We start from the raw sequence: 12,946 nt of genomic DNA on the forward strand, positions 1-12,946 counted from the left end.
TAGTTATTGGCATAGCAGGAGTGATAGGTGTCCGTGTTCCGGTTTCAGGTTGATTTACCTCAGATGGTAGAGAGAACCCGGGCGGTGGATGATCAGATTCTGCCATGATCTTGCGTTTTTCAAACAAAGTAAGTATTGAAGTGGGGTCCCACGGATGGCGCCAATTGTTTGTACAATTCTTGGCACACCTTGTTAGCTGAACAAGGAAGTTGGGATCTGATCACTAAATGGATGATATAGGGTGATATGATGGTGGATGTATGCTTGTTGGCGATTCCCCGAAGGTAGTACGAAGGTATCGTACTTTACGCCACCAAGATACGGAGGTAACTCATTGAGAGTGTTTATGTATGAGTGATTATGACTGAGTGTGAATGTCTTGTCCAGGGATCATGTTCCCTTTATATAGAGTTAGGTAATAGCCTTGTCACCAGTTTTCTAGGTAGGTTCAGTCTTCGAGGCAATCTCTGATGAGACAAAGGGGACTTTCCCTTCGGCTGACTGTAATCTCTACTGGCCCAAGAAAGTTAGCCTACAACATTCCTCTTTTGTCATTTGGATGTTAGTAGTAACGAGTTTGGTCAACCCGTTAACTTCTCTCCTTCAGTCTAGGTGATCTCGTGACTTTAGGAGTGGTCCTTGTCCATTGGTAACCGTGATCCCTTCATCAATACGTTCCTTCGTTACGATTGCTTCGTATGATGGAAGTGGATTTGTACCAACTCTGAATATTGGGATTCTTATTTAGTGGCATTCTTCTTCTGTCCTTTGAGCGCCATTATTTGATTTCAAGGATATCCCACCTTTAGTTTGTATTTGACATATGCGTTCTTGTGATCCAACCTTATGTCATCTATCGTCGTTAGGCGTGATACCTTCGTTAGCGTGGCTTCGTGTGTCTTGACGGGAGGATACACTATCAGTATACAAGAACCCTAAACTACATTTAAAATCTAATTGACCCAAACGTGACGTCAAAAAGCACCCAATCAATTTAATTGAACAAGTTTGACACTCTTGATGTCAATAACAGGGCGTTAAACTTCGACGGATAGCGACGTCAATTAAGAATTTGACGAAAAAGGTGTCAAATGCTAGGTGAAATATGATTGGTCCAAGCTATATAACCATTTCCAAACGGCTATATAGCCGTTTTTCATTGTCTTTTCTAAACCTATTTATTTTATCTATATAAACCCATTTTTATATATGAGTTCGTATTTAGGTGGTACCACTTCTGATTTGGAGGATATGCGAATTGTTCAACTTATGCAACAATTAGAAGACGACGAGTCCAAAGTTGAGTCCGTGCCGTGTATTCCAACAGTTTTAGGTTACATTCCTGTAGATCGTGGGGAGGTTGTGCAACGATTGTGGAACGATTATTTTTGTGAGACGCCAAAGTATCTGCCCAAGAAATTTGAAAGTCGTTTCTGTATGCGAATACAATTTCTCTTCCGTATAGAGCAAGGTATAACTAATTTATGTAGTAATGATATTCCTGAATACTTTAGTTATTTTACGGAACGTCGTGATGTTATCGGTAGACCAATTTTTACTACATTACAAAAAATTACTTTGGCTATACGCTAATTGGCATATGAAACCACTCCCAATATGTGGGACGGATACTTGTAAATGAGCGAGTCATCGACAATACTTTGTCTAGATTAATTTTGTGGTCATCACGTTATACAAAGTGAATACATGAGATCTCCCAATGCACATGATGTTGCATGATTATATGGTGCATACGAGGAGATACATGGTATCAAGGGTATGCTCACTAGTATCGATTGTATGCATTGGGAGTAGAGGAATTGTTCCTTTGCTTTAAAATGACAATACACTCGGGGTGACCACAAGAATTTGACCATTATGCTTGAAGTAGTTGCTTCATATGACTTGTGAATTTGGCCTGCTTTTTTTTTTGGAATGGCGGGGTTAAACAATAATATAAATATTTTGAATCAATCCCTTATATTAGATAAACTTAAGAATGGAACGCCTCCATTCGCACCATTTGAGGTAAATGGTCATCAGTACACCAAATGATATTACCTTGCTGATGCTATATAACCTAACTGGGCAACTCTAGTGAAAGGATATTGGTGTCTCACAGAAGAGCCAACGATTAAGTTTACCAGATTTCAAGCTAGTGCCCGAAAAAATGTAGAGTGGGCAGTTGGGGTTCGTCAAGTCTGGTTTTACATTTTACGACTAACTTCCCGCACTATGAAAATAAACAAGATGCGAAGAGTAATGGAGTGTTGTGGATATTACGTAACATGATTCTAGAGGATAATGGATTTGCATTAAGTAAATGGGAAGAAGCTTTTATTACCGAGGACATGGAGAATTTTCCCAAACGTATACCAATTAGAGGATGAGAGACATCATCGCAAGAGAAATAAGAGATAGAGAAGTGCACAACCAACTTACCGAAGATCTAGTCAAGCATATTTGAAATCTTCCATCGACATTTTGCACTATGCATTAGTTTATTTTTTGTATTAATATTATGTAGTTGTTAAATTTTGTATAAAATTGTTACATTATGTATTGTTGAATTTTAATAATAACTTAATTGAAGTCTTTTTATATTTAATATTTAATATAAATGTATTTATTTACTTAATTAATTTAAAAGAAAAAAAGAAAATGAAAAATCGATGGACCCTACAAAATTTGACACCAACATTTGACATTTTGAATTAATGAAGATCAAAATCTGACATTGTCATGTCATAGACAGATTTCACTTTTTAGCTAAAAAGTGCAAATATGTCTGTAATATCACATGCAGGGTTAAGAATAGTATTATTACTACTTGTATTACTAACATCCTTACTTATGTATTTTTATTTCAATTATTACTTTAGTAATAATACTCCATTCGTCTCAAATCTATTATTTTATTTTGACTTTTAAAGTGTTTTATTTCAACTTTGACTTTGAATATTTTATTTATTTTTATTTTATATTATTCGATGATAGTAATATCAATGGATTGGTTTTATATATATTTATTAACGGTATAACGTTCGTTAAGTATTATGTAACACATAAAAAATAATATAAGGTTAAAGTTGGAAAAAATATGCCCCTAAAGTTAAAACATGACAATAAATATGGGACGGAGAGTAGTACATAATATACGAAGTAATATTATATTATTATTATCTTTTAATTTAAACTATTTCATTCGAATGATTTCTTTTTTGCTTTTTTAATTTTTTAAAACTAGAATATGATCCAATGCGCTTGCTATTGCATATTTATGCGGTCAATTACTCTCATTACTAGGTGTTCCACATTGCAATTGCAACAATAGAAGTTACAACTAAATCTGTATTAGAAGATTAATAAAGACTTTTGAAACAAAAATACAGCACCATACAATAAGAATAAGAAAACTTAAGAACAATTATGTAAATAAGTTAAACACCTGAAAATAATGTACCTTGCACTTTTGAACAGGAAGGCCGGAACAACAGTAACACTTGTACCAGTACTAACCGAGTATAATCATAATTGTTATGTAAACATAATGTTGAAATATGTCATTTAAAAGTCAATCTAGTTTCTGAAGATGGTGTATTAAATGTTTAGAATCTGTAGATCATGGAGATGGTGTTTAGCTTAATGATTGCAGTGTAGATCTAGCTGATTTGATGTGGTTGGCAGAAGAGTTTGATGTTGTTCTCGAAGTTTTTGGCAGAAGTTAAAGGAACGCAACTTGCGTTGTTGTTGTGTTAAAGTTCCCGAGCAGAAGTAAAAACTAACAAAATTTAGGGACTTACGTGAAAGTTTTATGTGTTTTTACCTGAAAATATTAAACCAAGTTATCTTGGTCATGATATTTCATTATGAAATATTATATTCACTCGCGTTAAAATGATCTTCTGAGTCCAAATTTTCCCGCCTTTTTATTTTTTTTTATTTATTTATTTATTTTGAAAGAAGTCTAGATCTTGTTGGGGTGCTGTTCGGACGGTATCAAATGTCAATATTTGTACAGGTCAATCGGACACCATTTTTGCACACAAAGTGTGTCATATTCGCACACTGTATTTGAACAGTTAGTGTCCGAATAGCAGTTATCTTCAACTAAAGCAGCAAGTATCCGAATATTAGCAAAATCAATCAATTAACCGAATTGAAACGTGAAATCTTCTGTAATTCAATCCTTATGCTCCGGTTAATATATGAAAATATCAATTCAAAGCAAAACACTAACAAATTTGCAGAAATAGAGGTGTCTGAATATGTTCAAGTTATGAACTACAAAGCCAACAATGAAATCTGACATGTTTCTGAAGATGATTTATGAACGAAAGTTGTTCCAAATCACTTTCTTAATGCTCGTTGATCAATTACAAGCACTAAAATCATCAATTTAGCACGAATTGAATTTTGAACGTTTTAGGCTCCAAAACTTCAAATCACGATCTGGAATTCATTCGTTGGTGAAAATGGAATCCAATTGATGTTGAGGTTTCATTTTTTGATCAGGAACACGAATTTGTATTACTTTGGTTGATTCAACTCAAATTAAGAAACTCCTAATTTTGAGTTTGAAGGTGATAAATGTTGAAGATGAAGATCATGAGCTGAATTTTTTTAGTTTGGATGATTTGAAGAATCTAAATGTAAATTTATAATCTGAATATGTTTGATGATTGTTGAATTTCTTTTGTAATGATTTGTGAGGTGTCCGAATATCAAACTTTGGAGAGAAAATGGTATTCAGACGAAAATTTTTGGTATTCTTACACTCACAAACACGATATTCAATATGGATCAAAGTTAGAACGGATTTAACACCTGCTCTGATGCCAAATGCAGGACCCAATATCTATGAATGTCATGAATGTGATGAAGATCATATGAATATGGTATGAACAAGGTATGAATATTGAGAGGAAAAGTCAATTAGTCAAGACTAACTTTTCCACAACACCATCGCGGAGTCTAACCCTTTGCGCCGTCCGATATTCTAGGAGGCGATTTTTCTGTTTTTTGATTTTGCGGCTAACAGTGATTGATTGTTTGTGGTCTTCTTCGTTGATTGTTTGTGGTTGTGCTACCAGGAGGATTGGCTATGGGGAAGAACTCAGGGGTAAGAAGAAGAAAAAGGTGATTGATACGGTGCCAAGGGTTTTGAGGAATCATAAGATTGGTTATGATGAGAATGAGATATCGAAGGAGGATGCAGAAAAGGATGTAGATGACTCTGATTCGTCCAACGATTCAAACTCGGATGGGAAAACACAGGCTCCATCTTTGTTAGAAAAGGTAGTTGATCTGAATGAAAATCCTTTGGACTATGATCGTGTAAGTGTGCACACTGATTCATCGAAGGAGATCCCATATGTGGCTAATACTATTCGTGTAAACAAAGATGATGTGGTTAACCCTAACCATGCAGACTGCCCTGGTGTTGACATGTTGAATGAGGGGTCATAACAGAAGGGTGATGGTGCTATTAAAGAAGTGCAAAAATTGTATCTAAAAGCTACTGTTGGCTCCAATATCCCTCATAAGGTTAACTTTCGAATGATGAATACTCCTAATACGGTTACTAATGATGATATGGGTGAAGCAGATGTTGTTCTCCCTATGTCATCTGTGTTGGAAGTAGTTGATAGGTATAGCAATACGCTATATGGTTATTTTGTTGGAAAGCAGATTGCATATCCGGTTGTCGAGAATTATGTTATGAATGTTTGGCGAAAGTATGGCATTGAAAAAACAATGATGAATGCAAAAGGGTTTTATTTTTTCAAATTTGCCATGACCCGGGGAATGTTGGATGTCTTAGAGAATGGTCCATGGATGATTAGAACCATTCCCATAATTCTTAATAAATGGTCGGCGAATGTATCATTGAATAAAGAAGATTTGACAAGTGTGCCGGTATGGGTCAAATTGCACGATATCCCGTTGACTGGGTATACTGAGGACGGTTTGAGCATTATAGCATCAAAAATTGGGTGTCCAATTATGTTGGACTCATACACAAGAACAATGTGTGTTGAGGCTTGGGGGAGGCCGAATTACGCGAGAGCTATGATTGAGGTTTCGGCAGAGGTTGATTTGAAGAAATCAATCAAAGTCGCAACTTCGGGGCTCATTGGAGCTAAGAGCTCATTGGATACGATTACTGTTGAGTATGAATGGAACCATCCTCGGTGTTCGGGGTGTCACGTGTTTGGGCATCAGGATGCGCAATGTCCTAAAAACATTGTTGTCCAATCTGAAACTATCATAATTGATGATGAGGGGTACCAAGCTGTTAAGAAAGGGCCTGCTAAAGATGGTAATCATGTTGTCAAATTGGGCGATGGGTTCATGTTAAATAAAGGTAGAAAAAAACTTTTCTACAGACCAGTTAAGAAAATTCCCGAAACAAAAAACGTTGGTAAGGAGGGCTTGCGAAAAGATGTAAACGTGAATAATGGTGTGTCTACAAGCAATCCTTTTGGTGCCTTACAAGATAATGACAAGGATAAGGAGGGTCCTGGGACAAGCAGAATGCAATTAAGGGATGAAGATAGTGACATAGAAGCAGAAAATGATGAGATGGGTCGTTATATGTCCACAGGGAAAATTACTGAGGGGGTAAGCACTCCCAGTGCGAACGGTTCTAATGATTAGTGTGGCGGCATGGAATATAAGGGGGTTGAACCGCCTCCCTAAGCAACGTGAGGTTCAAGATGTTGTTACTAGTAATCATTTAAGTGTTTGCGCTATATTGGAATCCCATGTAGCGATTGAAAGATTGTCTAGATTTTGTAATTCTGTTTTTCCTCATTGGAATTGGACGTCTAATCAACAAGCTTGTGATCATGGCACTCGTATTATTCTGGGTTGGGATCCTTCAGTGATTCAGTTAATGGTGATTATGGCGAAGGAGCAAGTGATTCATTGCATGGTTTCTCTAACGAATGGTGGTATGAAATTTTTTGTATCGTTTGTGTATGCGGCTAATTATTATGTTCACCGCAGACAATTATGGATGAACTTATGTATGCATAAAGGGTTTGTAGGACCACATCCTTGGTGTATTATGGGTGATTTTAATGCGTCCTTGAATTCTGATGATTCTACTACTAGTACCTCTTCGATTCCCATCTCAACAAGGGAATTCCGGGAGTGTGTTGAGAAGATTAATATGGAGGATGTTAATTTCACAGGCTTGCATTACACATGGAATCAAAAACCTCATGCATCTGATGGGATTCTAAAAAAGATCGATCGAGTCATGGCAAATGACTCATTCATTGGGGAATTTAATGATGCGTATGTTGTATTACAACCATATAGAATATCAGACCATTGCCCAATGGTTTTGAAATTGCCGAGTAAAGGCGTGTTTAAGCCGAAACCGTTCAAATTTAGTAATTATATAGTTAAGCATGAAGACTTTACTAACACGGTGAAAGAGGGATGGGATAAAGAGGTTAAGGGTCATACTATGTTCCAAGTCGTGAAAAGGTTGCGGATGCTCAAAAAACCGATTAGAAAATTGATGTGGCAAAAAGGTAATATTTATAAAAAAGTTCAGGATATTCGTAAGGAGCTTGATGAGGCGCAAAGAGAGCTAGATAAATTTCCAGACTCGGTAATACATAGAGAACAAGAAAGTGAAAAACTCAGGGAGTGTAATGTGATCTTGCTTGAAGAAGAAAGTTTTTTAAAACAAAAAGCAAAAGTCGAGTGGTTATGGGTCGGGGATTCGAACTCTAGTTATTTTCATAAAGTGGTCAAGGGTAGACAAAATAGAAATCACATTCATGCTGTTTTCGATAATAACAACTATTTAATAGAAGGAGATGATGTGCCCTTGGTGTTTACTCAACATTATGAGTCTTTTTTAGGTGTTGCTAATTGCTGTGATAACATAAATGACCCAGCATCTTTGTTTCGAAATCGTGTAAGGCCAGAAAAAGCAAGCTACATGATTAGGCCAGTGACAAATGAAGAGGTAAAGTCTGCTATGTTCGACATCGGGAATGACAAGTCCCCTGGCCCGGACAGTTACTCTTCAACGTTCTTTAAAAATGCGTGGGAAATTGTGGGTACGGATGTTTGTTCGGCAATCAAGCAGTTTTTTGTAAATGGTCAGCTCCTTAAAGAGTTAAACCATACTATTATTGCCTTGTTACCCAAAGTTCAAATTCCGTCAAAGGTTAATGATTATCGTCCGATATCTTGTTGTAATGTTCTTTATAAATGTATTAGCAAGATAATTATGAATCGCATTACTGATAGCTTTGAGGACATTGTAAATGAGAATCAATTCGCATTTATTCCAGGTCGGAGTATTACGGATAATATCTTGTTGACTCACGAACTAATGCGCAACTATCATTTGAATAGTGGAGTGCCCAGATGTGCGTTTAAAGTTGATGTCCAAAAGGCGTATGACATGGTTGATTGAAGTTTTTTGCGTGTGATTCTTATTCATTTTGGTTTCCACAAGGTGATGGTTAATTGGATAATGAAATGTGTTTCCTCTACTTCATTTTCTATTGCCATCAATGGTAACATTCATGGTTTTTTCAAGGGTAAGCGGGGGCTGAGGCAGGGTAATCCTCTATCACCATACTTGTTCACTCTCGTTATGGAAGTTCTTTCTCTCATGCTTCAAAGAAAGGCGTGGCAAATTGAGGGGTTCACGTTCCATCCGGGGTGCGAAAACTTGAAACTTATTAATTTATGTTTTGCTGACGATCTCTTTTTGTGTGCCCATGCGGACATTGTTTCAGTTAAAGTTATTTTTGAAGCTCTTGATGAATTTAAAAGGTGTTCGGGTCTTACGCCAAGTATACCGAAAAGCACAGGTTTTTTGCAAATGTGTTACCGAATGTCAAGACTCAAATTTTAGATCTGATGCCATTTGAAGAAGGAGTCTTGCCTGTTAAATACCTGGGGGTTCCTCTGGTATCTACATGTTTGTTGAATAGGATTGTAAACCCCTTGTGGAGATGGTAAAGAACCGTATTCAAGACTGGAAAAACTAATTCTTGTCATTTGCTGGTAGAGTCTAGTTGATTTCATCTGTTCTTGTGGATACGCAAGTGTATTGGTATTCAGTATTCATTATTCCGGATAATGTTATTAAAGATATCGAGAAGATGTTACGAGGTTTTCTATGGTGTCAAAGCGAGATGAAGCGAGGCAAAGCTAAAGTTAAATGGGACAATGTTTGTCGTCCAAAGTATGAAGGTGGCCTAGGTATAAAAAGACTCAAAGGGTGGAATGTAGCTTTGATGTCTTCGCATGTTTGGTGAATTTTATCAAATAAACAGTCTCTTTGGTTTCGATGGATACACGCTTATCGTATTATGGATCAAAATTTTTGGGAGCTTACGGTGCAACAGGATGCGAGTTGGAGTTGGCGTAAGATATTGCAAATTCGGGATGTAATTTGTAACCATTTTATACACTGTATCCGGAGTGGTAATAATACATCAGCATGGTTTGATATTTGGGCGACTTATACTCGTCTAGCTAATATCCTTTCTCGTAGAGAAATTATTTGGGGCAGGTTATCGAACAAGTGAAAAGGTTTCTGATATTTTCCAGAATGGGGCATGGTCATGGCTGCAAGATTGGGAGAATAGAGTTCCTGAGTTATGCAATGCTGTACGTCCCATTACGAATAGTGGGGATGATATAATCTAATGGCGTATTCTTAATGGTCACGTGGTCCCATTTTCTGTGAATGTGGTGTGGCATACCATCCGTCCTCATGCAGATCAGGTTGAATGGGCTCACGTCATTTGGTTTTCCCAATGCATTCCAAGACACGCATTCATGGTGTGGCTTCTTATGGGAGAACGCTTGAAGACTCAAGATAAACTTAAAACTTGGGAAGTAAACCACAATAATATCCTTGTATGCTCTCTTTGTAAACAAGTTGAAGACACACATGCACACCTTTTCTTTTCGTGCCCATATGCTGCCTCTATATGTAGAAAAGGTGCGCACATGGTAAATATGCCGAATTGGGGTATGGATTGGAAGCTTATTTGTAATTCTTTGATTCCTTCGGCAGGTAGAAATAAGGCTAAGATTGTGGTTGCGAAAATCATGTTTGCGGCTATGGTTTACTACATTTGGCAAGAGCGTAACGCATGATTATTTGGAAAAGCCCATAGGGATGGTGATCAACTCTGGAAGGTGATTTTCTCGACGGTGAGATTGAAAATTTTGTCACTTAAGTTCAAGGATTTTCAGCAGGTGCGAGTGCTAAAGGATAAATGGAAAATCCCGTGATGTCCTTGCTAGTTTTTTTTTGTTTTGGTCTAGGCTGTTTTTTTAGCCTAGTTGGTCGTTGTTGGGTTGCTAGTTTCTCTAGTAACAGTGAACGTCTTTTGTAATTTATTCTTTTATTATTTTTAATAAAATTCATCGGGGTAACCCTTTACCCAAAAAAAAAAAAAAACTTTTCCACAACTCTCTTGAACTATTATGTATGTGAATGGGTAGGCTAGCTCTCCATTCTAAGGATGACATAGGGATATTATAGCACCTCAATCATATTTCACCATTTCTATGCTAGCACACTATCAATGCAATTGTTGGGGGTTCTAACAAGAGTTGTTAGTTTTTTTGAGCGATTTTGTTATTCTGGACGTTCTGTAATATTTAGATTGTTTGTGGTGTGTAATTCTTTAGATCTTTTCACTGTTTCAATTTGATCAATTATAATAAAGTGATTTAAGGTTTGTTTTCATGATATTAGAGCTTAAAGGCTTGATCGGGTGTTGATCTAAAACTCGAAAAATAGGGTTTAGTTATGTTCCTCTTAGATTCGTTATCTAAGGGTTGATTATGGTGTCCTTTGTGTTCGATCGAGGAGTGTGGTTTTCGGATTGTTAGTTTTACACTAAAACTATACTTCTCAAAATTAGGGATAGGGTTTTCTAACAATCGTTTGATTGGGCTCTTTATTGTTCTTACTTTTATCCTCTTTTTACACTTGTTTTATCACATCATCACAATACTCCTTACTCATACCCCCAACCTACACCACCATAAGTTCACATTTTCAACCCACACCACCACACCAGAAAACCTCAAACTATCAACTCACCCACCCCAATGTAACAAATGGTCTAAAGGATTGCTATATTTGCACATTTAGTCTAAAAACTACTGATTCAATCCGGAAGAATGTCAGCTGATTTTTATTGTTGAAATACTTTCGTTCTATACAATCCTCTAGTAAGAGAGGAGATTGAAGAAGAAAGTGTTGATGTTTCAGAAGTGTCTTTTGTAAATACTTCAACTTGTAAATCTTATGTAATATCTAATACTCCTTTTGTCTCAATCTAATAGACATATTTTTGTTTCTGGACTGTTCCAAATTAATATTCCATTTTTCTTAAATAGATAGAAATAATGAGCTAAAGTTCTTTATAACTTTACTTTATCCATGCAAAAACAACTTAGTAAAATGTAAGGGTTAAAACTGTAAATTATATAAAAAGTACAATGTTATGATGACATTGCTTACAATACGTGTTTTTTTATCTGTGGACTACTCCCCTCGTCCCTATTTAATTGTCCCAATACAAAAAGACAAAATTTAAACATATGGCATAAAAGTATTATACTTTATGTTTACTTCTCAGTTTCACCCTTACTCTTTCTTTCTCTTTTAATTCTACACATACATTAAGGAGATAATTTGAAACGAACCTCGACTCATTTTTGAAAACGACTAATTTTTTTTAAAGGTCTGACTTTAGATCACGTTTTACTGCACGACTCCCCACAATGTTGCACGATGCTGTACTGACAACAAACATCAATCCGGAATTCCACTACTGGTCCCAATCTACCTTATACTGCGCGGCCCGCTAGCAAACTACACAACACGCAGTAACACAGGAAGCTTACCTGCATTACTTGAACATTTTTGACACATTTCCAAAACACACAAGTTTAACACCAAATCATTTATTTTATCACCAAACATGTTTTTCATCGAAATATAACCAATGTAATACAACATTTATAAGTTTAAGTAGTTTACAACTTCGGGTGATCACAACCCGCAAAATGGAAAAGTGTATGTTTAGACCCAAAACACTTCAAACGAAACCATAGCGAAAGAGCATGTAGACCAGGATCATCTACCCAAACTAAAATAATCAAAATAACACCAATCCTCTTAGCCCACCAAGCAATCTAAGCATGTTAATCAACGTTCTTACCCTTGTCCTTTCTTGCACTCGTATCTATAAAATGGAAAACAACGAGAGGGTAAACTAATACTTAGTGAATGCAATAATTATATATGAACATGCATAAATTACCATCAACAACATATCACCGAATATGCAATCACCTAACAATAACACTTACATGGCTAAGAAACACACTTTAGCATGCAATATCACAATGTATAACGTTATAAACAAACAAACATATATGGTTAACCACAAGCACTGATTCCTGTTGACATATGACTCTAAGTGATCCAACATTCGGTCATAACAGAATCACCAGATACCCGTAGACAAAATACTCATATTGAATCCGACAAATGGTCATTACACTATACTCACCGTATGGTTATCAACAAACAATATTTAGTGACTCCCGACTAATGGTCATTTCACTACCACCAAACCCGCAACCTGTGTATACACATATATAATTGCTCCAATCACCTCATATCTTTTTAGCAATTGAATCGCCTAACTCTGTGATATCAGCTAAAAAGTCACATTTTCACCCCGGTATTGAGGCCCAAAAACAATAAAGTTCCATGCTTTAACGCTAAAATACTCACTTTGTCAGTTATAAGTGAAGATCAAGTGATTACAATGTCGATGAAAAAAGAATCAAGAAAATCAGAGCTAAACGAAGATTCTAGAGCGAAAACGGTGACAGAAAAGCTACGGCCCGGAAACCAAGTTTCGAT

The 12,946-nt window shown here is 36.4% G+C and overlaps 1 protein-coding gene across 1 annotated transcript; it reads left to right on the forward strand.

Moving 5' to 3' along the window:
* Nucleotides 1-8,506: 8,506 nt before the first annotated feature.
* On the forward strand, nucleotides 8,507-10,149 carry LOC139841384 (uncharacterized). The gene is made up of 4 exons (XM_071831604.1): nucleotides 8,507-8,849; nucleotides 9,103-9,243; nucleotides 9,557-9,654; nucleotides 9,772-10,149. Exons 1-4 carry the CDS (start codon nucleotides 8,507-8,509, stop codon nucleotides 10,147-10,149), a joined length of 960 nt encoding a protein of 319 aa, XP_071687705.1.
* Nucleotides 10,150-12,946: the final 2,797 nt, after the last annotated feature.

This window comes from Rutidosis leptorrhynchoides, chromosome 4 (assembly GCF_046630445.1).
Source record: "Rutidosis leptorrhynchoides isolate AG116_Rl617_1_P2 chromosome 4, CSIRO_AGI_Rlap_v1, whole genome shotgun sequence".
Classification (NCBI taxonomy): Eukaryota; Viridiplantae; Streptophyta; class Magnoliopsida; order Asterales; family Asteraceae; genus Rutidosis; species Rutidosis leptorrhynchoides.

Bases quoted from the DNA above. Each gene is read 5' to 3' on its own strand.
- LOC139841384 (XM_071831604.1), top strand. From the start codon at position 8,507: ATGAAATGTGTTTCCTCTACTTCATTTTCTATTGCCATCAATGGTAAC. The intron at 8,850-9,102 runs GTTTTTTGCAAA...ATTGGTATTCAG, and splicing joins AAGTATACCGAAAAGCACAG to TATTCATTATTCCGGATAAT. The intron at 9,655-9,771 runs GTACGTCCCATT...CATGCAGATCAG, and splicing joins TTCCTGAGTTATGCAATGCT to GTTGAATGGGCTCACGTCAT.